The sequence below is a fragment of the Coturnix japonica genome, chromosome 2 (genome assembly GCF_054131305.1).
Source record: "Coturnix japonica strain WE chromosome 2, WE-NBRP24, whole genome shotgun sequence".
In the NCBI taxonomy this organism is placed as follows: domain Eukaryota; kingdom Metazoa; phylum Chordata; class Aves; order Galliformes; family Phasianidae; genus Coturnix; species Coturnix japonica.
In genome coordinates this window covers 4,520,061-4,545,935 of record NC_140664.1, presented here as the reverse complement: position 1 = coordinate 4,545,935, position 25,875 = coordinate 4,520,061, and the positions used below count along the sequence as shown (strand labels likewise).

The 25,875-nt window shown below is 38.8% G+C and overlaps 1 protein-coding gene across 2 annotated transcripts in view; it reads right to left on the bottom strand.

The window, feature by feature from the left end:
* The window catches only part of COL22A1 (collagen type XXII alpha 1 chain), a 215,775-nt gene that overhangs the window by 119,847 nt on the left and 70,053 nt on the right, over positions 1–25,875 (bottom strand). For both annotated transcript variants that reach the window (XM_015856410.3, XM_085536911.1), the window contains exons 5-12: positions 17,921–18,032; positions 11,045–11,168; positions 8,695–8,970; positions 7,584–7,664; positions 6,874–6,987; positions 6,258–6,302; positions 2,446–2,499; positions 1,679–1,714 (exon numbers count right to left, since the gene is read on the bottom strand). In XM_015856410.3, the coding sequence (XP_015711896.2) occupies positions 1,679–1,714; positions 2,446–2,499; positions 6,258–6,302; positions 6,874–6,987; positions 7,584–7,664; positions 8,695–8,970; positions 11,045–11,168; positions 17,921–18,032 (842 nt within the window). The remainder of the gene's footprint in view (positions 1–1,678; positions 1,715–2,445; positions 2,500–6,257; positions 6,303–6,873; positions 6,988–7,583; positions 7,665–8,694; positions 8,971–11,044; positions 11,169–17,920; positions 18,033–25,875) is intronic.

Here is a 25,875-nt window from a genome sequence, read left to right as displayed (position 1 = left end):
AACTGTTGGGCACACACACATGGGGCACACACACACATTGGCAACCAAATGCACATCCTTCACAGCTGAGCACAAACTGCCTGAGCTGGCAGGAGTACCAAATAAACAAAAACAGGCCATTAATTCATGGATCTCTGTGCCCACATAGTCATTCAGGGCAGCCTATTTTGTTTGGCTGTCCCAATAGCTCTGTACAAGCACACTGTGTATGTTGGACCTTCTTATTTTTACCTCCTTCCCTTCAAATGTGCATGTCTTTTTTTTTTTTTACCCCCCTCCAGGTATGGGAATAACAGAGATGGAGTTTTGTTTTCTACCAATTTTTCCAGAGATCAGAACATAAGAAAACAAGAACTCGCCTCAACTGCAGCACAACTTGCATCGTAAACATCATGTTTCCCATCAGACTGCTGAGTCTCACCACCTGCCAAGCATGAGTTGGTTTCCAAAGGCTGAGTTCTGAGTCTCAGAGGCTAAATACTGGCTGTCAGTGGGAGGACTACAAGAAGATGGATGCTGAAATGTGTGCTTTACAACCCCCGTGTCTCTAACCCTGCCTAATAATATTTCCTGCCATGAGCAACCCTCATTTAGACTGTAATTTTACATGACGCACTACCATTATTAACAGTCAATAAATCACAGTTACTGAAAGAACAAATGAGAAGATGCAGTGGTCATAAATGCCATGTTCATGCTACTGCACCATTCTTCCTTCCAGACTACAAACCAATATTATTTTAAATTCCCCAAGCAATTGGTTAACCACTGAACTCGTGGAAAACAGCTCTACAGACTCAATCTCATTTTCAGTAGGAAGCATGACATCTTCCTTATTTCATCCATTTGTCTCCTAGAACCTCCTGTCAACATTTTCTCATTCAATATTTGGTGATAAGGAAAACATCCACAATGAGGTCTAATATGGAACTGCACACAGAAACAGCTATTTGTCCTCTGTAGCCTCATTTTGTTGAGGGAAGAGGGGAGTGGGACAATTGTGGCTAAAATTGTCTGGAAACCCACACTCTTCTCAAATGTAGTTTAATGCAGCTCTGTTTTTTACCCTCATTGTTAGTCTCAACTGAGCGCATTTTTCAAGACAGGTGACCCAGCAATTTTCAGTGTTTTTACTCTATATCCGTGATTTTAAACCTCAAAGTCTTATTTCTCTGACTCAGCTCATATTTGCAGTAGGAAAATACTTTGGCTTTCATCCTACAGGTTACTAATGAAAAAATCCAATGGAGGAAAAAAAAAAAAAAAAAAGAAAAAAAAAAAGTTACAGCAGTCACTCCATGACCCAAATTTAATCCTGTTGAAAATTCAATAAACTTGAACTTATACATTCCATTTACTTTCTATCCTTCCAGCCAGTTGCTTTACAGCATTATCTTCCATGAACTCACATAAAGCAAAGATTATGATTTCAATTTAATAGTTTTACATGTCCACTGCACAAAGAAAAGTCAAAGCATACGAAGGGGAAAAGCAATGAACACTTGGAAGATATTCTTTAGAGGGAAGCTTAACCCAGCATAAAACTTCCCCATAAAGATCCAACTGTATCATGTTCACTGCATTTTGTGCACTCCAAAAATACCCTCTGAGATAACACAATGCAACAGTTAGCTTCTCTTATTTAACTAGTCCTATGAAGGTTTATATACTACATTACCTTTTCTCCTTTTTCTCCTCTGCTATAGGCTCTGCCCTAGAAATACAAAAAGAGAAGAGTACAATTGCTAGCAAGGATGTTAAACTGTACAATAAATACATATTTCATCCCTTCTTTGATACCATAAATATTTATTTATACACACACAAAGTCACAGGACAGATAACACGGGGAAAGTCTTTTTTAGCAAGATTCCTTGATAATAATTGAACAATAAATTAAAACAGAAAACTCATCTCCAATTCTCCTACTTCAGCACCAGAAAAGCATCTTATTTGACATTCATGTTGGAGTCTAATACTACGCTTCCAAAATCAAAGACTCCAACAAACATCAATAGAATTAGTTTTACATAGGGATAAAGAATTTCTCGCATAGAAACTCAGCCTGGCATTTGTGTTAATTGAAGCTGGAGCTTGGTCAGCTGGATGTATGTTTTTTAGGAGTGGTTTACATCTTCTGAGTGAGATTGCCTCTTATTGTCCCCTGCTGGATGTGCAGCTGTGCAAAAACCAAGTACATCCAAGTCACATATGCTGATTGAAAGGTTAATACTAAATTAGTTATCAACTGAAGTCAGGGATGATTCAATTCATTTTCCTGAAACACACCAACAAATGCAAGAAATGCCAGCTTCTCACTAATACAAAGGCCCAGAAAGAAAAACATCTTGGGTACACCATCAACAAAAGTTTAGTGTAGAAAAGGGAACAGGTACTTGTATTTTATTTCCCTTACTTAAAATTGTTCTGATACTTCTTACTTACTGACTCTCCTTTTTCTCCTCTGGGTCCAGGAAGCCCTTGGCTGCCGCTTTCTCCCTTGGAAAAGAAGAAAGGTCATTGGTAACACAGAGATAATTCATCCCTTACTGACAAGCACAGAAGTAACATATGAGACGTCCTCTTATACCTCCCTGCTAGCCTCACTTGTAAATTGCACCACATTAGTGCTTGTATTCCATAGGTATCTTTGCTTGCTTTGGGGGCTTTTTTGGAAGGCAGCGCAATGAAAATCTGGCTGAGATTGCGGACACTTCTGTTTCCACCCCTCTCTAATGACAAGATTTCAGCTCCTGCTGGAAGTCCAGAAGGATGGGATGGACTTCGTTGCATTTATAATGACTTGGATGGATTTTATTGTATTTTTTTTTTTTCCCCATATGAAAACACCACTAGAAGTCTTCCAGGCACACTGGCAAGGCACGTTTGGTACTTCAAAATTCATTATTTTCTGGTAAGACAGGAAGGACTTAAAAAGTTGGTTTGCATAAAACCAAGAAGGCACACACCTAAGATATGGGAAAAATAAACCTGTAAATATTGTCAAGATTTTAGAGTTTTTTTCATACTTCCAGTTTCTAAAAGAAACCACAACATTGCTTTGATTCACACCAGATTTTCAAGATCTGCTAGCAAAAAGGTACAACACATGCAACCACTATCACTGCTTCCTCAGATGGAAATGAAAGAAAGAAAACATACAAAAAGATGGCTAAAGAGAGATCATGCTTTCCCTTCTAACAAAATAAATAATTAGAAAAACCCCAAATGCACACACAAAGAAACCACAAAGAAACAAACAGCCTTTACTCTTTCTTCAGACAAGGACTGAATAAGGCAGCAGCAATGATGACAAAAACCCAAACCAAAGCAATAATTAAGAAACCTGTCTTAGCCTAGAAAGAGTCCTACAGTTGTTCTTCCCTTTTTACTACTATCAGCCCCTCCCAAGATCCTCATTTTGGGGTAAGCAGTTTGCTTAGGTTTTGAACACTGACCTAAAAGTACTCCCTGGTGGGACTAATTTCTCAGGGGACTCCAATAAACTGAATGATGGCTTCTTGAATCACCTGCATCAGCTTCTTTCCTCTGTTCTTATATGGCCACAGAGGCCCTTATAGGGTATTTTTCATTACTGGTCTGAGAAATACCAAATATCAAAATGTTTTTTGATAATGCCTGCATTTATACAGTCCCTCTCCTTGAGTTCAAGTCATTTAGGATTTGATTTCAGCCATACAAATCACTCCTAATTAGAGATGCTCCATATTAATAATGTCTCTATAGAAAATTGTGATTTCTGACTCAGAGCCTTAACATCACTGTTTCCACCTTCTTGTGATAACTCCTTTCCTTCTTAATTAATTTACTTTAAATAGAGACATTTAAGTAATTAATGCTTAATCATTTATCATGCTGTACTTTCTTGACAGCATGTTTTAAACCACTATATTCTTAGGTTTGATCTTTGTTTAATTTACTCAGTCTTTCTTGAAGACACAGTTCATAGATTTATGTCACACAACAGCAACAGCTTTAAAACATAACCCATCTCAGAAATGAGGAGACAAGCTGAATAATCCTAAAACATATTATGGACATTTCTAAGCCATAATACAGAAACCACTCATTTCTATGTGACCTGATATACCACATGGTAATACTGGGGAGCTGCAGATACCATCCGCTTTCTTCCACTTGTCAGCATTTTACTCTGGGTACCACAGAAACAGTGAGGAAGAGAGGCACTAGTTCCTCCACATAGAGCACAGACTGTGACAAGTTGGTCTTTAGCTGATCTTTGCAAGAACTGCTATTGATGACGTTAATAATTTCAAGTCCAACCATCAACCCACCACCACTAAACTATGTCCCCAAGTGCCACATCTATTTATCAGTTTATCCTGAACAGGCAGTTGTCTTATTCTCTGTTACACTACTTAAGCCATTCCCTCAGACTACCTTCTAGAAGGTGGTCTTTTACCTACTTCAGAAGAGCTTTTCACATCTAAACGTGAACAACAACCACTGAAGGAAGCTGAGCCATGCTATCCATAGATCTGGCAGCCATGATCTATCATTGCTGAGAGGCTGGCAACCATCCCCAGAGACCAAAGGCATGCCCTAGGGATGAACCAAATCTGTGCTTTGCTAGCAGAAAAAGAAGCTAAGTTGTCAGTATTCAATCATCAGTTGTGCTCTCATCTCCAGCTCTCAGAGCTTGTCACACAGCCCTGCCTTGGTATTTTGCAAGTCATGGACCACTAAACTGAAGGAGAAGTGACACATAGCTGCAGTGCCACTGAGTCACCCACCTTAGGCAGGTGGGACACCCACTTAGGAGATCTGTTAATGAAAGCCTTCTGATGCAATGCTTGGACATACCCATTGGGTAATCACCTAATATCTCCTACGCAGTGCTGTTTTATACAGTACCTCACCAGTGCACAGACCTTTTCAAAGCAGAAAAAGACAACAAGATGTTGCTGCAGGGTGGTTTTATTATAATCATAATCATCCTTCTGCAGCCTCCTCATGACATTACTGACTCTGCCATTCTTCAAAACAGACCCTCATTATTTAAGCTGCCGCAGATTAAAACAGAAAGTTACTATTTATATCACATAAGGAAATAATTTCTGCAATTTGAGTTGTGCACATCAGAGCATTAATGCACCTATGTTCTTTACTGTCACCAGAAGCATGCCCCAAAACACATATTCTTATCATTCAAAACTTCTTTCTGCAGACAGAAGAGCAAGCTCACCCAAAAAAACAACTAACAAAAACAAATCACCACCAACAAAAAACAGTGCTGAGGATATCTGGCCTTCCGAGACCCTCAGATTTTTCCACTTCCCTACAAAAGAGAGTTGTTTCAGGACAGATGAATACCTTTTCCTGGGATGCAGTTAGTTTTATCACCAGTTTCACCGTGACTGAATGTTCAGAAGTAATTCAGATGGACACAGTTTTGAATACAGATTGTACCCCAAAGGCTTTTTAATCACACAGATGGTGAAAATAGGAGCCACCACCATGACCAACTTTCATCTCCACAGCAATGCAAATCTCTGTTTTCTTTCAGTACAACCGTTCCCCTCTCAGTCTGCTGTTTCACATCTCTAAATGGAACCATACAAGAAGGGGAATGTCTGTGTTGAAGGTATACATACGCACATCGAAGAAGGTTGCAGAATATGCAGGATAATACAGAGGCTGCACTGTGAAATTTAAAGCAGCCATCACAACAGTTCTCCTGCCCTATTACCTAGGAAGAAGCATCCTAAAGAAAGCGGTCTGTTTTTAATATAAATTCATGACTCAAACATACAGTCTGTGGGTAAATCATTGCCCCAGTCTCAGGAGATTTTGTAGAGTGATTGGGAGGCTGCTACCTAACCTACAACTCTGTACTGCTGCTGAGCAAGGCTCAGCACAGAAGGGTTTCCAGGTGACTCATCATTAAAGTTGTGCATGACACAGTCAATTACAGTGGTTTGCAAAATTGCCAGTTTAGAAGCAACAGGAAAAGCTTTTGGAACACGTTTATTCTAAAGTAACATAGAGTAGAAGCAGACTCAATTGCAAACCTAGAGAAAGGATATAAGTCAGGCAGAGCCCCCAGCACTCCAGGGTCATTGAAATGCATCTTAATTAAGTGATATGCTAAATTAATTCTTTTTTCTCACAATATTCAACTCCTCAACATACACTGAAACAAACTTTTTTTTTTTTTTTTTTTTTTTCCCTGCTGTTGGTTTTATTAAACAGATGAACAAGCACATCCTACTGACCTTTTGACCTTTAGGACCTTCAGGGCCAATTGAGCCTCTTTCCCCCTAAAGAAAATACATGATTAGTCAGACTTCATTATATAATGCAGCAAAAGGCTCATTCCCACAGCAACTGAGGACAACAGAAAAGTTTTCTGTTTTTAGGCAATAGCAGACTGAAAATGACATGTCCTCAAGAGAAATGACTGTGAAGCTGGCTTCTCAAAGGTCCCAGTCACAGCCAATAGAAGCAACCACTTCATCATTAAGAGGTCTGACATTTTTTTCAGCATGGCTACATTTACCTCCAGAATTTCTTATTCATTTGAAGGATACGCACATCTGAAGTAGATAAAAACAACCCATTTGTTTTCAAAGCTATTGTCAAGACCATCAGTGTAGTCGAAACTCACTTTGTTAGATTAAGAGAAAACATCTGGAAAGATTGTCATCACCTCTACAGATATCTCACCTGTGAACAACACATCTGGCTCTTTCTATTAAATACTTACCACCACTAGATCTAAAAGCACCTCACAAATAAATTAGGTCCTTCTTAGAACTCACTTGCGTGGTATCATGCCTCTATTTCCAAACCCATACAACACACTAAAAAGAAAACACAGTCAGCACTCACCTTTTGCCCAGCAGAACAGGAGCAATTGAAAGTCTTGAGGTGGGCAACTTGCTCGCTGCCAACAGTAGGCCTCACTTCCACAGGAGGTGCTTCTGTCAGGACCGTCACCTGGCACTATATCCAGACACTCAAAGTCACGACAAAGCCTTTGGTGATAGAAAGCTTTCTCTTCCACCCACTTCAGAGAAACTGGATAGGCATTACTGGATAATGCATGGTTAAGTGTGTTAGGTATGAAATCCCATAGAAGCCATTCATTCAAACAACAGAGGAAAATGTGGCAAAATGAACAATGAGTCTCTTTAACCAGGTTCGAGGAGAGAAGAGGGAGAGTGGAAGTGTCTACTGAGAGATGGGCACGGGAAACTAAGCAGCTATTGGCACAGTGTTAGCTTTCCCAAATAAAACCAGTGGGATTCATGCTGAATATTTCATGCTGAAGTTCTTTTGTTCCATCATCACTTCAGACTTTTGTTCGCCATGACAGTTTGACAGGGAAAAAGTGACTTGGAAACTTCAAATTCCTCATACTCCTCTCTTTACAGTGGTTCACTTTTGTCACTGCTAAATTACTTGTTATATAGCTAGGTTTGATTTGCCATCCTTATAAAAATGATAAACCCACACTGTCATATATTTCCTGGTTTCTGTAATAGATTTCAACAAAGAGTTTTCATATGAAAATAAACTAATGACAAAAAGAAGCTTACTGGTCCTGAAGGAATGTCACAGCAGGTCTCCAGCTCAGCATGCCGAGAATCACAGTAAATAACCATCCGCTGAAGATCAAACTGGAAGACAAAGCGAGGCAAGTCTCAGAGACAGTGAATTATTAAAGACTGCATGTCCTTTTGTTTGAATATATACAGTGCAGAGGAATAAAAATAAAATCCAGAAGGAGCTAAATTCATGATAATTCTGTGGCTCCGTAGCCAATCTCTCTCCATCAATAATGGAGCAGTATCTCAGCATTCTCCAAGAGTGCTGTGTTAATGAGCTTGATATGCCTATTAAAACTTAAAGCAATTTTTAATACAAATAAGAAGGTCTGCTAATTTCTTTGTCCTGGCCAAATTCCTGTCTGAGAAAATATATTCTGCCCACCTATGTACTTTCTAGAGTGTCATCTAGATATAAGTTTTGTTCTTCTCCTGTTGCGCCTTGGGCCTTCTGACCATTTAGCCCAGCGTGAGAAATGTTATTAGCACATTTAATATGCACATTCCATCCTTCTTGTGCAGCTTAGAAAGATTACCTAAATCTCAAACCACCAAACAGTCATGTTTAAATTATACCAGGTTAATACAGCTACCAGACAATCAGAACCAAAGCGCACGTCTCAAGTTCAATTGGAGAAAGAGACATTAATATCAGTTTATTATCCAAGGAACTGAGACTGTATTGTGACTCAATTGAGTTAATAGGCTTCCGTTTTTTTTTTTTCCCCCTCTCTTGCTGTCACAGATGGAAACTTTCGTAATGCCAGACTGGACAATAAAACACCCTCATATGTGTAGCCCAGTATTCATTTTAATAGTGTTTGTGGATGATTTTGTCTCTGATCTTAACTATAGTTCTTTCTGAGACTGGCCAGAAATATGAAATGGGTTTCTCATTTTTAATCCCTTTTACAGCCTCACATAAGCAGGCATTAAGTCTTGTACACAATGAGATGCCTGTTTTATCTATATAAAACAAGTAACATTTCAGCAATGCTGCTTCAAGAAAAGAGTCAACTATATGCACCCCAAAACACAGCTACATGCTGAATGCTTAGTGCTAAATGCTATACCAGTTCTTATCAGCAAATTCAGTACTTACATCAATGGGAACACTATCATACAAGCGTTTGCCAATCACAGTCTTTCCTTGAATGTCAATATTTTCCCTGTCTTCAATAGGCAGCATCTGCACAAGCTTGCAGTCTATGTACAGTGAGACAGCTGTGGACTGAATGCTGAGGGCAATTTTATGCCAGCTGCGATCAAAAAGATCACTGACTCGTGTACTGCGAAAGACCACTCTCACAGCATCCTTGGTGAGCCCAACGGCATTGTACTCCACAGCTTTATTCTCTCCATCCAGTCGGATCGAGACCTGGAAACAGACAGAAGTAATGTAAGTGATAATGATAATTAAATGTACAGTCTCCTCCTTCCTACTCTCTGTTTGCCATCGCATTGAACATGATGGAGAGCCTGTACCTGTTCTAAAAAGCAAGACTGGGCAAGGCACAGGTTTGATCACAACTCCATGATCATCCAAAGCCTTTGCTCATAAGCACACCCCTTGGCATGGTTTCATCCCGGTACCACTGTGGTGCCTCCCAGGCAATGCTTGGGCATGGCTGGGTAGTAGCACATGTCCAGAATGTCTCTCCAAAGTTTTACAGACAAAGCTGAGCCTGTTCTGCAACCTGTGCAATCTTCCACTACTTCCCAGCAGACTGTTACTTAGACACCATGACATGCTCTCAGCCATCCCATTGGGCATGGAAAAACCCCTCATTTTCTGATAAGAAAACAGCCTGCTGAGCTGTAGTACTGACTACACATTATTTCAGACACTTTCAAAGGAAAAACCAACACAAACAATAATGATTGTGCCTTAGGCTCAGAGGAGACCTTGGAACAGGCATTGCACAGTATGGATACAGCCAAACTGCACAACTTGAAGTCAGTGCTGGAGACTGGTTATTGGTCTAATTCAGTTAATTAGAAATTGAAGAGACAGTGCTTAGGGATGCAGAAAAGCTAGAAGGGATAAAGGACAGATGGCTTCAAATGTCTTCGTTTCAGTGTAAATCAAAGTGTAACACACAAGAAATGAAGTCCTAAGTGACCAGTCTTGGACAAAGCACTTTCAATGAATGTAAACAAAATCCCCAGTTCATATTGTACTAAATCATGCCACTCCATTTGAAACTACACAGAATAAATATTTCACCATTGCCACTCTCCATCTTTCTTTTATCTCTGCCTTTCTCCCCCCACAAGCTATTGTACACCTACCCCATGTTGCAGCTTATGGAGTGGGCAAAAATAGGCTTCTGAAGACATTCTACTCATAGCTCATTTACAAATTGATTTTCTCTTTTACAAAGTTAAGCATTTACTAGCAGGGAATGGAGCAGAGCACAGAGCCTGGGGAAGCAGCAGTACACTCACAAGCTGCAGACCTGGAAGCAGTTTGGCAACACTGGCACTAAACTCTATCTGAAGGAAGTCACATAGGCTACCTCCATACTTGACCCAGAATCTGGGTGCAGATGAGCACCATGCTGGCTGGAAATGCCACCTCAGATCAGTGCTAGCTCAGAAGTGCCTGCAGTCTGTCAGCCAAGCAGGTCTGCAGACTCACAGTGGCCCAAAGTGAAGCATGAAACAAGGCTCTTGAGGATCTAGGGCAATTCTAGCACTACAGTTTAAGGAACTTGCAAAAACAGTACTGAGAATCTAGAGCTCTTTTTCTCTCTACATCCAAGCAGTTCAAGTTTCAGTTGTCTCTAACAAAACATACAAACCTGAAAAACAAACAACTTGACCAAACCACCTCCTTCCAAAGCACACCTGAACCTCTACACTATGTCATGCTGCTAAGAAACCACATAGGATCAAGTGAACTTTTATTCCACTGTTACAGTATTTTTCAGCCAAGTTACTGGGAGTCCCTGACAAATACTATTGGATCAAACTCTGCAGCAGCCCAGACTCATAGCACAGTGGAGAAACAGTAGGTGTTACGTCCATTTCCTAAGTAAAGATGCCTTTGGATAATATCTAGAATGTATGTATGCAAACCTGCTATAGCACATTGCTCTCTTGTTCCGCTGTATGTGTGGCTATCCTTTCTCAAAGAGGCAAACATCCAGCTTTTCATTCACCAGAACCCTCCACATCCTTCTCCACAGAGCTGTTCTCCCAGTTTGTACACATACCCAGAAGCAGTTTGAAGAGCAGTACTTCCCCTACTCTTTCCAACTAACACATATATATGCATGCTAACAACAATCAAGGTCTATGCATTACTTCCTCCAGGGCTCAAATTAAAAGTAAAGGTTTTTCAGCAAGAAAAACTGAAAATTAAGGAGTGGGAGGTTAAGGCAAGAAGGCTGATTCATGCAGTCGGAAGGAAACAAGGCTGCTCTTTTTGGCAGCAAAGAGCCTCATACCTGTGGTATGCCATACTTGTCAATAATCTGCCAAATATACCAGTCTTCTTTTCTGGAAGCCTTTCGGAATTTGAAGGTAGTTACAAAGGCATATTCATCAGGCAGACCTTGTGGGAATACGTCCCTGGCATGGGGAGTGAAAAAGACAGAAATGTATCAGGCATAGCAATGTAGAGCACAATTTCTAAAACTCTGCTTGTCCCAGCAATGCTTCCCAAAAATATCACGTAGCTCCCACAAAATCTGCTGTATTTGGCAGCCTGAAAAGCAATGTATATGAGCTTGTTCCTTCCATGTGGTTCTGTCCTTGAGGAGCCCTTCTCTATTCCAACACAGGAGCTCTCAACTTAAATAAATAACAGTGAAAATTTCACAAGGGGATCCATCAAGTCAAAGCAGCTGAGTTTCACCTGATGCTTTAGCTCACACATTTAGTAAAGCATGTTTTTATTTTGTAGTACACTGGAGATCCATGACATCTGGCAGTGGGCAGGCACACCTGGAATCCTCTATAAATGTACCAAGTTATAGCAACAAATATTGTAATATTTCCCCTAAACAGGCACGACACCTCATGTCTGCCCCAGAAGATCTTCCTTAGTTAGTGGCCTGAGGGAACAGTACCTCTGTGAATCACGCTTTATAATTAAATATAATAAGGCAGAAATTTACTCATTGTGATTCCATCATCCATGCATAAACTTGAATTTACAAAAAGCAGAACTGTTTGACTCATCCCCAACATAAGAACATACTGTAAGTGAGAAAACAGGGCTAAACAAAAGGGGTAACTAACCCATTATAACCATTTTTTGTCACTAGCCATAAATGGACGTCTACAACTGAGAACAAGCATGTTATCTCTGCCTCCAACATTCATTGGCAAGTAATCACACTACTCTGCTACCCACTGTATAATCAGCCAGCCTGCTCCTCTGATTAGTTCTAAATAGGCCCTTCCTAAATATCATATCTTTGCTTTTGGACATCTGAGCAGTCAGGCATAAGCACTCATTAGAAAATAAAGGCAACAGCAGAAATTAATAAAGAAGAATACACTGAAATGTGATTCTTTTAAGGAGTACTTCATAGTTAACCCAAAGGCACGCTCAACTAGGACCTGTACTGGAGTTTCAAGCAAAAATCTCATACTCAAAATTTCCAAAATGTTGTATTTTACAATTACAGCAAATGTTGAAAGCCATAATGTTCAATCATCTTTTAATCTGTTCTTTGAATTTTCTACTTTTTAGCCAAGTTAGACATTCAGAACAAGTATTACTGTGACTTCTTCCACTACTGCAATTAAGTAAGTAAGAGTGTAAGAGTGCTGTTAGTGGTGAGACTTCCCTGTGGCTCAGCTCCTAAAACTTTGCTGTTTCACAGTATGTGTCTAATGCGTTTTTCTCACTCACTCCTTACCACCTACCTTCACCATCATAACTGGATTTTGTGAGCTTCAACCCAGCCCGTTAGGAACATGATTTGCATTTTGGGCACAGGTCATCCTACTGACTTACTCATCTGTAGTGACTCTAACTGTGGAATTACTACTTTGCTAAGGGAGTAGTTAAACAAACATATGGTTGGGTTTAATCCCTTGTATTGATAGCACAGTGAGACTGACAGTCTGCAAGCAAATCTGGAAGAGCTGGTGTCTGGCCTTTGTGTTCAGCCTCTATGGATACCTCTGAGCTAGGAACATGAATATCAACATACAAGCTAAATCCAGAAAAGGTTTTCAGATGCTTAATGCCCATAGGAAAAAAACAACTAGGAATTAGGTGGCTAAATATCCTCATGAGTCCAGCCACACCTCATTACACTGTGGCTGACAAATAGTCCATAAGATAGATTTAAAGTGATAGAAGACTGTAATGACCTATTAGCAGTCACCCTCAGCTGATTTTTTATGGTGCTGAAGAATTGACTGCAAGCACAAGCCAGAGAAGGCATTCCTGCCAAAAGCAAACCTGAAAACACTCTCATTGCTCTGAAGATATGATAAAAGCTGTTCCTGAAGTCCTTGGTCCCTGCATCTTTTACAGAGATGCATTACTGCATAAATAACAACACCTCTGTTTATGAGTTTTCATTTCTTTCCTCACTAAAAAGACATCTCCATCTAGAAGCTCAGATTTACTTAGGAACTGCTGTCACCAGAAATGTTTTATTTCCTTCTTTTATTCAGGCTGGGCTGAACTGATGATCCATATTATGGAGCTTTGCTGGATGTCTGTTACCTACAGGGAGCTCTCTGCCAGCTCCTTGGTCTATAACTCTGACAACAAGATGGATTGCAGAAGAACTTATAAAACTCTTAGACATAAGAATCCCCAGGTGCCGCAGGTTAGTCTAGGAGTTAATTAACCCATCTCCAAGGTCAGGTGAATCACAGCTTCTACAAAGGAGAAACGGTAATGGCCAAGGAGGAAGCACTCTTAGCCATTACCCACTTACACAACATGGTCTTCTTACATGTATTTTTTTTAACATAAAAAACTACATCTGCAACAATCAGCATGAGATCCTACACCTATAATGATAATACAAAGGAGAAAATAAGATTATCATTTCTCATTTCAGACATCAAATGTAATGGTTACTAATAAGGTACTTGCAGTCGATAAGAAAAGGACACAAACCACGTATCTGAGGATGGAAGAGACCTATTGAAATGAAGTCCAACACATCTGCTCAAGCAGAGGCAGCTAGAACCAGCTGTCCAGAACTATGTCCTTTAAAGTTTAGAATATCTCCACGGATAGAGACTCCTCAACCGTTTCCATTGTTTGACTACCCTCTCAGAAAATAAGCTTTTCCTTGTGTTTAGATCAAGATTCAAGTTTTTAATTTGTTTTCATTGCTTTTTGTTCTGTCAGTGGATACCACTCAGAATTTTGTCTCCATCTTCTCTGCTACATATCCTATCAGGTATTTATACAAATGGATAAGATTGCTCCAGAGCCTTCCACTCTACAACAGAAGAATCCCATCTCTCATCCTTTCCTAGTAAGATATATATATATACATGCGCTTGAAAATAAGTGAAGATCAAGGAAACATTCAACAGGTTCATGTTCAGTGTGAAAAGTTTGGTAAAATGTTCTTCACTGTGGTACAGAACTGATGATGATACCAAAGCCATACCAAACCATGGAGGAACCTAAGACAACTGAAGACAAAGTAGAAGTAAGGAGCTAGAATGTCCCTACCCACATCCAACAAAATATACATGCTGAAGAAGGAAATAATATTTCAAAATTGGAAAGATCTAACAGTTCATGACTAAATGCCAGGCCAAGCAGAACCAGATGAGGCAAGAGAAGACTAAGGGATGTACGTGGCAGGAGGAAGGATTAGAATAAAGAATTGGAGGACAGGAAAAAGTTTGTAGGTATAGGCTCAAGAAGATAAAAAAGTATGTTTTCCATGCAACTAAGCTGGCACTTTGTAAAAGTACTAGTGTTTGTATAAAACAACACAGATCCTTTAAGAAGATAATAAAGTGAATTAACTATAACACTCAGTTAATGTTTTTGTATCTAATTATGAGATGTTGCTATCAGTTGCTAAATATTGCTTGGGGTTATCTGCAAGACAGGACAGATATTTTTGTTTTGTTTATTATCAGTTATCAGCTCTGTAGCCTTAATGAAATTTCATTTTCTGTGAGCAATGGCCCTATATGTAGCATTTCAGAATCCTAACGTCCAACAACTAAAATGGACTGAACATGCAGATGCTTTCTGCAGTGACATATCCATTTGGTTTAATTCCCACACCACAGGAGTGTTGAAGTTAAAATACAAAAGGCAGAATTATTTAATTCTGTGTTTCATTTAACCATTTAACAGGAAGCTTAGTCATTTTGATTAACTCTTTTAGGGTATTTTACTTCTAATTGTCCTGGACAAAAAATAAATAAATAAATAAATAAATAAATATTCTACTTCTTTTAAAAGCAACATCAGCAGATAAACAGATCAAATCTGAGTGGGCAGAAAGTCATCATGGTTGGCCTGCCATTGTTTCTTCAGTCTTTCTTGGAGAAGATCAACAACCCCCAAAAAAACCAACAAAGTATTTTAAATTTTAAATTCTAAAAGGAATACAGATGGACAGTTCTTTATAAACCATAGTAACTTGTTCCAGAGTTTAAATGCATTCATTAAAAGCGTGTATTTCTTCCACACCTGTTTTTGGTGTGGCTAACAGGTAGACATTGTCTTTTAGCCTAGCATTATTCATTACTCAAAAGACCCTCCACTAAACTTTGATTCCCCAAAGGTTCTTACAAATCGTGTTCACTTCCATTATTAACATTTTAATTTTATCTGGCTACACTGTACTTCTTTAGTTTCTCACTATTAGACTTGTTTCATCTTTAACATGTCATTCACTCCATTCTTATCTACTGAACTAAGGACACAGAGACAGAACACAGCATCCTCACAGTAGTGACAGAGTTCCCTGTAATGGAGATAGTTAACTCATGTTTGATCATTTCTGCTTATACCCCCAAAGACTGTATAATTCCTATTTCCCAGACCTTCATATCAGTGGGTCATCAATCCCAGAATTTCTTAATCAGAATCTGGACTTCCCTACTTTATGGGCTTCTTTCTGCATAGTCCTAGTGATAACTTCCTCTAGTGACAGCAAACATGCTATCACTTGCTGTTAGAAGCCACAGCAAGCACAGATGCTACCCAGAAGCTTTTCTGAGCCTAAAAATTGATTTATTCCCCTTTCTACACACATGTGCTGTTTATCCTCCCTGTCAAGACCAAGGTGTCTGAGTATACCAGCCTCCTCCGAGATGATGAATTTGAATTTACTTATGCTGAGACTTGATATAATTTAAGGACTTCAGAGTAAAGATTTTTCCTTTCAATATAGTATACTTGTACTTTATTTATTTATTTATTTTCCAAGACTCTATGTTTAAATGGAGAAAGAGAGGAATAAAAGGAGAGAAGGGAATATCAGTCCAGGTGGGCTACAGGATTAAAAAAAAAATAAAAATGAAAAAAATGTTTTGAAATGAAATAAATGAAAGTCACAGACCATCCGAAAGGTGCAATGAAATGAGTAAAGGGACCAAGACAGGAAAAAGAAAAATAAACAGCTTTTCTCCATAAGAATGAAAAGAATTCCCATTGATTTTTTAAGCTGAAGTTCAAACTAGCTCAGTTAAATTTATTGCAAGGATGTTAATGATGACAGTTCAATCTGTGTCTTGTGGTTACTCAGTGAAATTATGCACTTGCTCTTTTCAAGGCTAATGCTAGCAGGCCTCAGATGACAACCTAAAGAGAAACCATTCTGATAGCCTGTGACAAAGTTGACAGCCTCAGGTTATAAAAGGCCCTAAGGACTGAATTGACGATGACAGAGAATTAAAAATTGCTCATTCTTTTAGGAGACCCAAAATGTTATTAGAGAACTGAAAGCAACATCTACTATGAACTGGTTTCTTGCTATTAACAAATATATATTAATGTATTCTGAACTAAAGCCTTCAACAGAACACCCACTTGCACTCGGAGACTCACCACTGTAATACAGTTTGCAGCAAAGGGAGTTACTTTTGTAGTTCGTAGAAGACAATTTTTAGAAGAGAAACTACAGCTCCATAAATGACATTCAGATTACAAAGTGAATTATTTGCTAATATTTGAAGTATTGTGACACAAGTGAGCTCATAACATATTTTACATTGTCTTAACGAGACTCAGATACATTCTAAAAACCAAAAATAGGCTGTAGACATGTTCAGTGATGTTCAAGGATGCCTGAACTGCAGTTCTCTATATCAGAGCTGTTAGACACTGTATTACTCTGGCATCATCTTAACTTTGAAATTAATTTTCACCTTATATATATACTAAATTGACAGATGAGCAAATGTAGGAGGAGTTCCTTCCAACTGCATAGTTTTTCATAGGTCTCAGTACATCATAGAAACTATCTAACTCCTCTAAGATTTTTTTTTTCTTATAACTTTTTATTTTTCCTACTTTAAAAAGTATTTTCTATATAAGCTTTTCATAAATTATAATAAACTGTCAGCAAGCTCTTCCCCATCCCAAGTCAGAACCCCATGCATTCCCGCTGCACTCACACACAGTGCAACTCCCCTTCCTCACTGTCCCAGCCTGGACCTCCTGAAGAACCCACGTGCAGCCATGGTGAGTGGGGAATGCCACCTCATCTCTGTGATCCCAATGAGATCAAGGTCCTGCCTGTACTGTGTGGCAGATCTCTACCTTATGAAGATTCAGATCAGGAGCTGAACCTCCATCTGTGCCCAGGGTGTAGAAGATACAAGAACCTCTTGGAGGCAGAGACCCAGGCTGCAACTCACATCTCCTGTTCTGTCATTGATGCCAACAGTGAAAAAAGCTTAGACCACCATGCAGAAAAGACCCACATCACCAGCTGTATCCATGAAGTAGAAGACATGAGTAGAAGACACAGGTCTTTGGAGAAGCTAAATCCAGCTAAAGGTAGTTAAAGTTGATAATCTTGAAGATCTTTCCCAATCTAGATGGGATTATGATCCCGCTACTTCAGTGGGAAATCTACTAAATATTTCCTTTAGATTCACATTATTAAGCTTTAAATTCTTTTGTGAATTTCTTAATGTTGCTCCTAACAATCATTGACAATACACAGAAATTAGTTCATTCTCTCTAAGGGTAGAGTCTCACATTGCTATAGAATATCTCAAGCATCTGTTACAAATTCTGTGCCAGCAGAACTGAAAGAGCATATAGGTATCAGATATTTACCTCACAATTCAACTAGAGGAAGCAAACAATGGGAATCAGAGTCTCAGATGAAAATCAAGTGAAACACCAAGGTACTCACTCAGTTTTCTGAACAACAGGGAAACTTCCAAGTCGTACATAAGAACTCTGAATTCCATTTTCTTTCATTCCAAAGATCTGTTTCACGCTGAATGAATCCATCAGGTCAAACCCTGAACATAAGTGTAAATACAAGATATTGATTAGGCTACTATTTACAGAAAAGAGCAGTGGGGTATGTCTTTAATTGTATTTTGGTTATCTTAGCCCAGAGATGCAGAACTTCAGAGATTAATTTCTTTCTTGTAAGGGAAGGCACAACAAAATTATGACGTGGCCTAAACTGCTTAGCTCAAAATCTCAAAACCAAACTCAAAATCAAAATGTAAAAACTACTGTAGAGGTTAGAAGAAAGTCCTACATAAATAAGTAGTTATTTGATCTGCATTAGTACAGCACCCTGAGAATACTGCATAATTCATTAATCCCTATAAAGTATAAGATAGAAAAATGCACAGGTTCAGAACAAAAAATTTACTGAAAACTGCTGCACCAAGACCTGTTTACGTTTACTTTTCATATCATTTTAGCACAGTTAAGTCTAATCAACTCATCACAATCATGAGCAGTTAATCTGGGCTGAAAATATTTGTGTCCCGCTTCTGACTTTACTCTTATCCAGTTTTTTTGCTCAAGCTCAAACATGGGCCTATGCAGTTCCAGCACCAACATGGTCCAAGCCATAGCAAGCCCATGCTTTCGGAGCACAAAGTCCTTCATACAAAGGAACCTCAGGGTACAGCTGTGCCATGCAAAGCAGCTTGTTCTTGGAACTGCAGTATTATATGGTGGCAACTATTCTGATTTTAGCTCCAGACTGTCTCCATAGGATGCACATTTAACCCAATTTTCACTACTGAGAACACGTCACATACACTGTATATTGCCCAATTGCACTCAGGTTTAAATAAAGCTCACTGGAGAAATAACATCCCATTTCTTCAGGCTACAGACTGAAAAAATTCAATTTTCGTTTAATGAACTTTTAATAAATAAATGAATGAGAGCTGTTTTTTCAAAATTTCAGGCTCCATGTAGTTTCATGGAAAAGTTGAGCCCTACATGTGCCAGAGAGCACTTAAAACCAGCAGATGCTTTTGTCTTTATTACACCATGACTGTTATGTGTTCAATTCAGATATTATCTCTATTTTCCTTAGAGAGACACATGATATAAACCCATGATCACAGAGCACTTCACATACGATTCATCTAGCTAAAAGGCAGCTCTCTCTAGACAGTGCAATAATACAGATTCTCACCCAATTAGGCAGAGTTGAATAGAGGTGCTTCTAGGGAAAGATTCACTATAGCTAGTGAGACAACTCTCACTCTCCTCATTGCCAACCAAAGCTCACCAAGTAATAAACACTTCAAAAATTCATAATCTCAAGGATTTCAGTAGCATTACAGAATATGTGACCATATACTAAGGAAAGAAGTCTGTGTTGAGGGTGAGATGCACCTCATCTAATTTCAGCTGTCTGAAAAGGAGATGTGATATATGCAGGTTGCTTCAATTCCCTCATGACTCAGCAAAGAAATGTATGAGTTTCTAAGAAGATGACTCACCACACCTGTCCTAGACCTATCTAAAGACAAGCTCAGTGTCTATTTGATAGTCCCTACCTTCTTACATCCACCATACAGTAGACGCATACAATAATTTTAAGACTACTGTAATGAGGTATGATATATTCTACTCATAGGCTATTTATTTTTGCAACAAATGAGGCAGAAGTCAAGTGGAAAAGATGTTAAATGATTACATACAACTTATATTAATATTGTCTGATTTGCTTTCAGGACTTAATAAATGTTTCAGATTTTTAAATTCAGAATAATATAGTTTGCTGACCTGACCATTTACAGTAAGTATCTTCTTAAACAGGTACCATCGCATTTCTAAGTGGAAGAAGGAACAAATAGATCCTGAATATCATCAACTGAGTAGAGAAATTACTCAGGGTAAATTGCCTAATTAGGACCAGAAGAAAGATAGTCCCTATAGACGTTCAAGAAATGTTTAGATATTGTACAGAGGGACATGATTTGGTGGGAAATACTGGTGACAGGTGGACAGCTGGACTGGATGATCTTAGATGGCTTTTCCAACCTTGGTCATTCTATGATTCTATGGAGAAGAGTTCCAAATAAGTATGTGCCTGAAAGTAATCTCTAAGATTATTCTAGCTGATGAATAAAATATATACAGCATTTGTATTAATATTTTTTTATTATTATTATTTCCTAGAAGCATGCCTAGAAGCAAATGGGATTGAGTCATACCCTTGTTGACTTTAGGACTGGGACTAAGATTGTGAATGAAACAGTGGGATCTTTTCAACTTAGAGCTGAATACCAATGTTAACATAAAAAATAAGTAATGATGTTGCCACTTCTCCAACACCTGAACGGGAGTTTACATCTGGCACTACTTGCCTGAGCATTACAAACAGTCCACTTAGATTCTTCCCCAGTCGCTGCCCATTTAGTCTGTTGTACTGCAGTTCTGCACTGGACTGACAGTAGGAATTTGGGCTGTACATTACTTTTCCATCTTCAAGGAGGGAGCACACTGTCGGTGCCAACAATTGGCATTGAATGAAGTCATCCCTGGATTTAGAAAATGCATAGAATGCATAGAATGGCTTAGGTTGGAAGGGACCTTAAAGATCATTTAGCTCTAATCCCTTTACATTGGACAGGGTTGCCAGCAACCAGATCAAGCTGTCCAGGGCCCCACCCAACCTGGTTTTGAATCCCTCCAGGGATGGGGCATCCACAACTTCTCTGGGCAACCTGTTCTAGTGCCCTACTACCTCCTAAGTAAAAAATCCACCTAAAATCTAATCTAAATCTCCCCTTTTTTTAGTTTTAAACTATTCCCCCTTGTCCTTTCACTATCAGAACATGTAAAATGTCAGACTCCCTTCTGTTTATAAGCTCCCTTTAAGTACTGGATTTCACATGTCCTCAACAACCCCTAGCCAAATCTGGGAAGACAGGACTTCAAGTGCAGGGCTGTGGTTAGAAGACACTAAATGCTGACTGAAGGCTACAGGTAAAATTAGATCCAATACATTGCTTCCCAGTCCCTTCCAAAAGTGAAGTGGAAGGAACACACCTACTTGAATTAGAAAGAACAAAGCTACTGTAACCCAGTCAATGCACCATGTACATGATGAAAGGGTGGGACTTTCCTATTCTCAGGTGCTTTGATTTAAAAGGTACTTTTGTACAAAAGGACAGGTGTAATTTCCCGGTTGCCTTATGAATTATTTAATCAGTAATGCCATAAATATGACACTTAGTAAGATGAATAACACTCTTTGATCATAAGCTTCCTACCATTCTAGCTACAAAAACAATATGGGGCCAATGAAAACCTCTAACCTGATTATCTCTCCCAAAAAGCAGTATACTCTACTCCATTAATGCTGAAATTAAAACAGTGGCCTGGAAGAGAAGCTCAAATTTCTAACATCATACTTTGCCTGAAAAGCAATTTCTTATGCACTGGTCTACTGATCAAATCAGCCGAATGTTTCTTTACTTCCAAGTAGTAACTCTTTACAGGAAGCCGTCAATTTTTCCAAAATCAGACTCACTGTTGCAGGGAAATAATGGTAAAACTTGGCACTGGACATGGTATAACTGTAACATTCAATAGATTCTCTTAGGCAGGAAGGATGCTCACACTGTATTCTACCATACTCTAAGGCATGATCAAAGGATGATCTAATAGCTCTGTCTAGAGATTCCACTATATTTTTTTTCAAGATAATCATTTCAAGATCAGTCTAAAGGGATCGTGGTCTGTTGCCTTAAGAATGAGTTGGATTTCTGTCTCGCTCCACTAGGAGTCTGACATGGATAATATTATGGCAACTAGTGCGAGTGCTGAGATTTTCCCATGTGTCCTGTGTTTGGGGAAAAACACAATTATATATATATATATATATATCTCACAAAAAAAAAAAACAACATCCAAATCCAGAAAATCAGAGGAACAAGAAGTTTTAAAGGCCAGAAACACAGCAGTGTGCACCTTTGGTAAGCTTTCTTAAAGTAGGACTTCTGTCCAAAAAAGCCTTCAAAGAAAAGTCTTGTTCCTCCCAAGGAACTCAAGGTAGCACTCACAGGGGAAGCCACTGGGCTGATTGTCATTTCTTTGTCTAATAGTCTGGTGACATGACACCCCAGAGGAATAAGTTGAAAGCAGATGAAAAAGGAATACATCAGTTTTGATTAAACTCTCAGCTGAATTTTCAGCTTTGTCATCATATTAGTAGTGTATCAACAATTGCCAAGGTTGAGGGAGGTTGTCATCAGCTAATGTTTCTCTGAGACTTCTGAAAATGGTGATCCGTATTGATTGTGATAAAACAGCATATCCCTTTTAATAACTGCAGGTCAATGGCAGTAAACTTTATGGTAGATTAGAGAAGTGCATAAATTCCTAGGGAAAAGAGTGTCACCTGGGAGACTTCCATGAAATACGAGATCTTATCAATTTTCTTCCCTAACATTTCTGCAGTCTTGAAAGTTAAGCTTCCATCATTTGTTTATGCTCACAAGGAAGAATCTGCATGCTTTCTATACCCTGAACACATACTACTTAACTTCTCCAGTATGGTCTGAAAGACTAGTACCATAATCAGTGCAATAATATAATATTATATTTAAATATAAATATAAAATATAAAATATAATAAAAATATAAAATATAACATTATATTATATGCATTTATTATATTACAGTATATTATCATAGAATCATAGAATTACTCAGGTTTAAAAAGACCTCAAAAATCATCAAGTCCAACCACAGCCTAGCCATGGTACCCTAACTCTAACAACCCTCTGCTAAATAATCATGCTGTAACAAGAGGTGATGTTGTGCACTAATGATATCACAGAATCATAGAATGCTTTGAGTTGGAACAAACCTTAAAGATCATCTAGTTCCAACTTCCTTGTCAGGGGTAGCAACACTGTCCAATAGACAAAGTTGCCCATAGCCCAACCTTGTATTTGACGTTGTTGAAGTTCACAAAGTTTACATCAGCACCCTTCAAATTGCTGGTCTTTATGGCATGCTAACAAGGATGTAGTCAGAAGGGACTTTTCCTCTTCTTCAATTTTTGTTGATTGGCACTACAAGGGTCAACATCAGAGCAACCAGATGCTAGATCTTCACATTGTCCCAGCATCCCTGTGGGGCAAACAGGTCTCAGCTGCTTGCTTGTGGTACTACAGACTGCAGAGAATGTTCAGGTGCTGTTATGACCTTCCTCATTATAAATGATTGCAAAAAGGAGGCGGAGAGCAAGTCTTCTCCTCAACAGCCTTTCTGGCTCTGTCTCTCTGTCTTTCTTTCTTTCTCAAAAAAAGTGATTTCCAAAGCTTTTGAATGGTTAAGAATTCTTTTTGCACTGGTTTATTACCACGTAGTTCACCTCTCCAGCAAAGACAGAAAAAGAAGAAACTTACATTCTGCACTGATATTTCATCTCATATCCAGCACTCCCAGCTCAACAGTTTAATTCAGCATCAACATACAGCAGCTGTTATCTGACTTATCCCCAAAATATCAAGGTCTGCACCTTTGGAGGAACAGACCAGAGATTTACTTGCTTTCCACAAAGACTACATCAAGTAGTGTGGTGAGCAAATGGGTTGCACAAGTCATTAAAGATGAATTTACTATATATTACTAGCAGATTGTAAGGGAATTCTGGAACTATAACATTCTCCAAAGCCTATAGATTAAAGGGCCTCTGGAGTCTTCTAAAGAAGTTCTTGCCATTAACAATTTGCTCTTTGTTTCCAAAGATGTTACAAAGAAATTTAAGGAGCCCTTCATGATGGCCTGACTCTCCTCTAACAAGATCCACTGGACTTGCTCTAAGAGAGCAGGTAAAAGTGTAATCTAGCAACAGGCCTCTGCTGAAGAACAAGGAACAGCTCTTACAGTACACTATATTCCAGTAAGCTTTGTATCTTCTGTGTTTACTCTATAAGGTGGCCAAGAGGACATTCTAGATAGTCTCAGTTTTATAACTATAATAAAGCAGATGTACCGTGATACGTTGTCACCACTCAGGATGATAGTTTAGTGATTCTGATTTGTTTCCTTGGCACCAGAAAAGCAGCAGCAAGCCACAACAGTCTCATGCAGGTGCCAAAATGAAATTGACCTCAGCTCAAGCATCAGTCCATGTTTGAATTAGCAGAAGCAAGATCATTGCATGAGGGATATCACATATAGCTACACTCCAAAATGTAGCAAGCATGGGGAGACAGTGAGGCAGGTGAGTTGGAGGTCATCAGGTTGAACTACAGAGCTACTCTGTACTGCGAACATTAGCCTAAAGCTTCAGCCAAAAATAAATAAATAAATAAATAAAAGGAGGATAGAAATAAACACTTCATACCCTTACACAGGAAAAGAAAGATAACGCTTCAGGGAAGATAAGAGGAATGAAAAATGAATAAGAAAATGAGACCAAAGTGAACATATGAGAGAGTGAAAGAGTTCAAAGCCAATAAGCAAGTATGTGAATAAACAATCACAGACATACACACCAAGGGGAAAGGGATGCTGTAATCTAACCTGCAGCCCTTTGTAAAAACAGGAAATAAATACACGTCTATAGCAGCAGACCTAGAACAGCGCATTTCAACACCAGATCTCATGTCAATATTGTGCCACTTTATTTGACATACTGTTCTGTTTATCTACATCAGTTCACTCTTTCTCCCTAATCAGTTTGCCTCTCAGTTTTTGGACAGCTGCAAGCGGCGTACTGAACAACACTGGAAGCTGGTTTTGACACTGAACTCTTTTCCTTGTTACTGCAGGCTTTTCTGTGTTGAAGTCATTCTCCATTTTCCCACTGATGGACATCTGGCTTACTGCCACAGGGTCTCTTTGAGCTCCTTTCTTGCTCCAGTGATTTACAAGATTAAATGGGTTCATTACTCCTTTGATGTCCTTGTATGCCTGATAGGCTTGCACCAGCTGAACTTACCGAGACCATTTGTATTAGGTTCTGATTTTAGTTAGTTCCTCTATTTTGAAGCCCTCCTTTGAGTTACTTGGGAGCTAAGGTGCCATGTTTTCCTCTGGAAAGCCATAAAACAGACTAACTACCATCACCCATTGAGGAGTGGTGGCTTCCACACTTCTTTGAGTAAAGGTTTTGCTGAGAGCAGTAGACTCAAGAGGATTCTACAACTCTACAGCTCTACAAGACAATAGATAAATATTTATGAAAATGGCAGACTGGCATAACCACCAAAATTATTCTGTTTCTCATGGAATTCCTACTGTTTCCTTGAACAAAAGTCTAGGAGTTTTTTTAGGATGAGAAAAGGTACCAAATCAAAGACACTTTACTAGAGCATAACTTGCTAAATTCTCCTTGCAGTTCTTCTATCTGAGCTTAAGGAAAACCCCACCAACAGGTTATTTATGGAATTAAAGTACTCCCATTAATTTTAGGTGCTATGATCAAGGCCTAATATAACTCAGGTAAGACTGGTGGTTACTTTATGCCAGATAATCTGTAGAAAACAGATTAGACCTGTAGTAATTCAAAAACTAACCAGAACGGTCATAGGCAAACATTCACATCAGACAGGCTGATTTATCTCCAAGCACAGGAGTTTTTTGGAAAGTTTATACACACCTTCTTCCCATCATATGTGCACAATGGACAGAAATCTTGCACTGGTGAATCCAGATGTTATTTGCAGTTGTTTCTTTCTCAACAATCTCTTTCTGAAGGAGAATAATTAATATCTCACCATTATCTAAACTAATAATCTTTCTATAGTCAAAAGATTGGTTGCTTCTTGGGCTATGAATACACAGAAGTTGAACTTATTTCCCTTTAATCAACTTTAAATACACAGGAATAAGAAAATGTCCCAGTTTCTTTCAATTCTG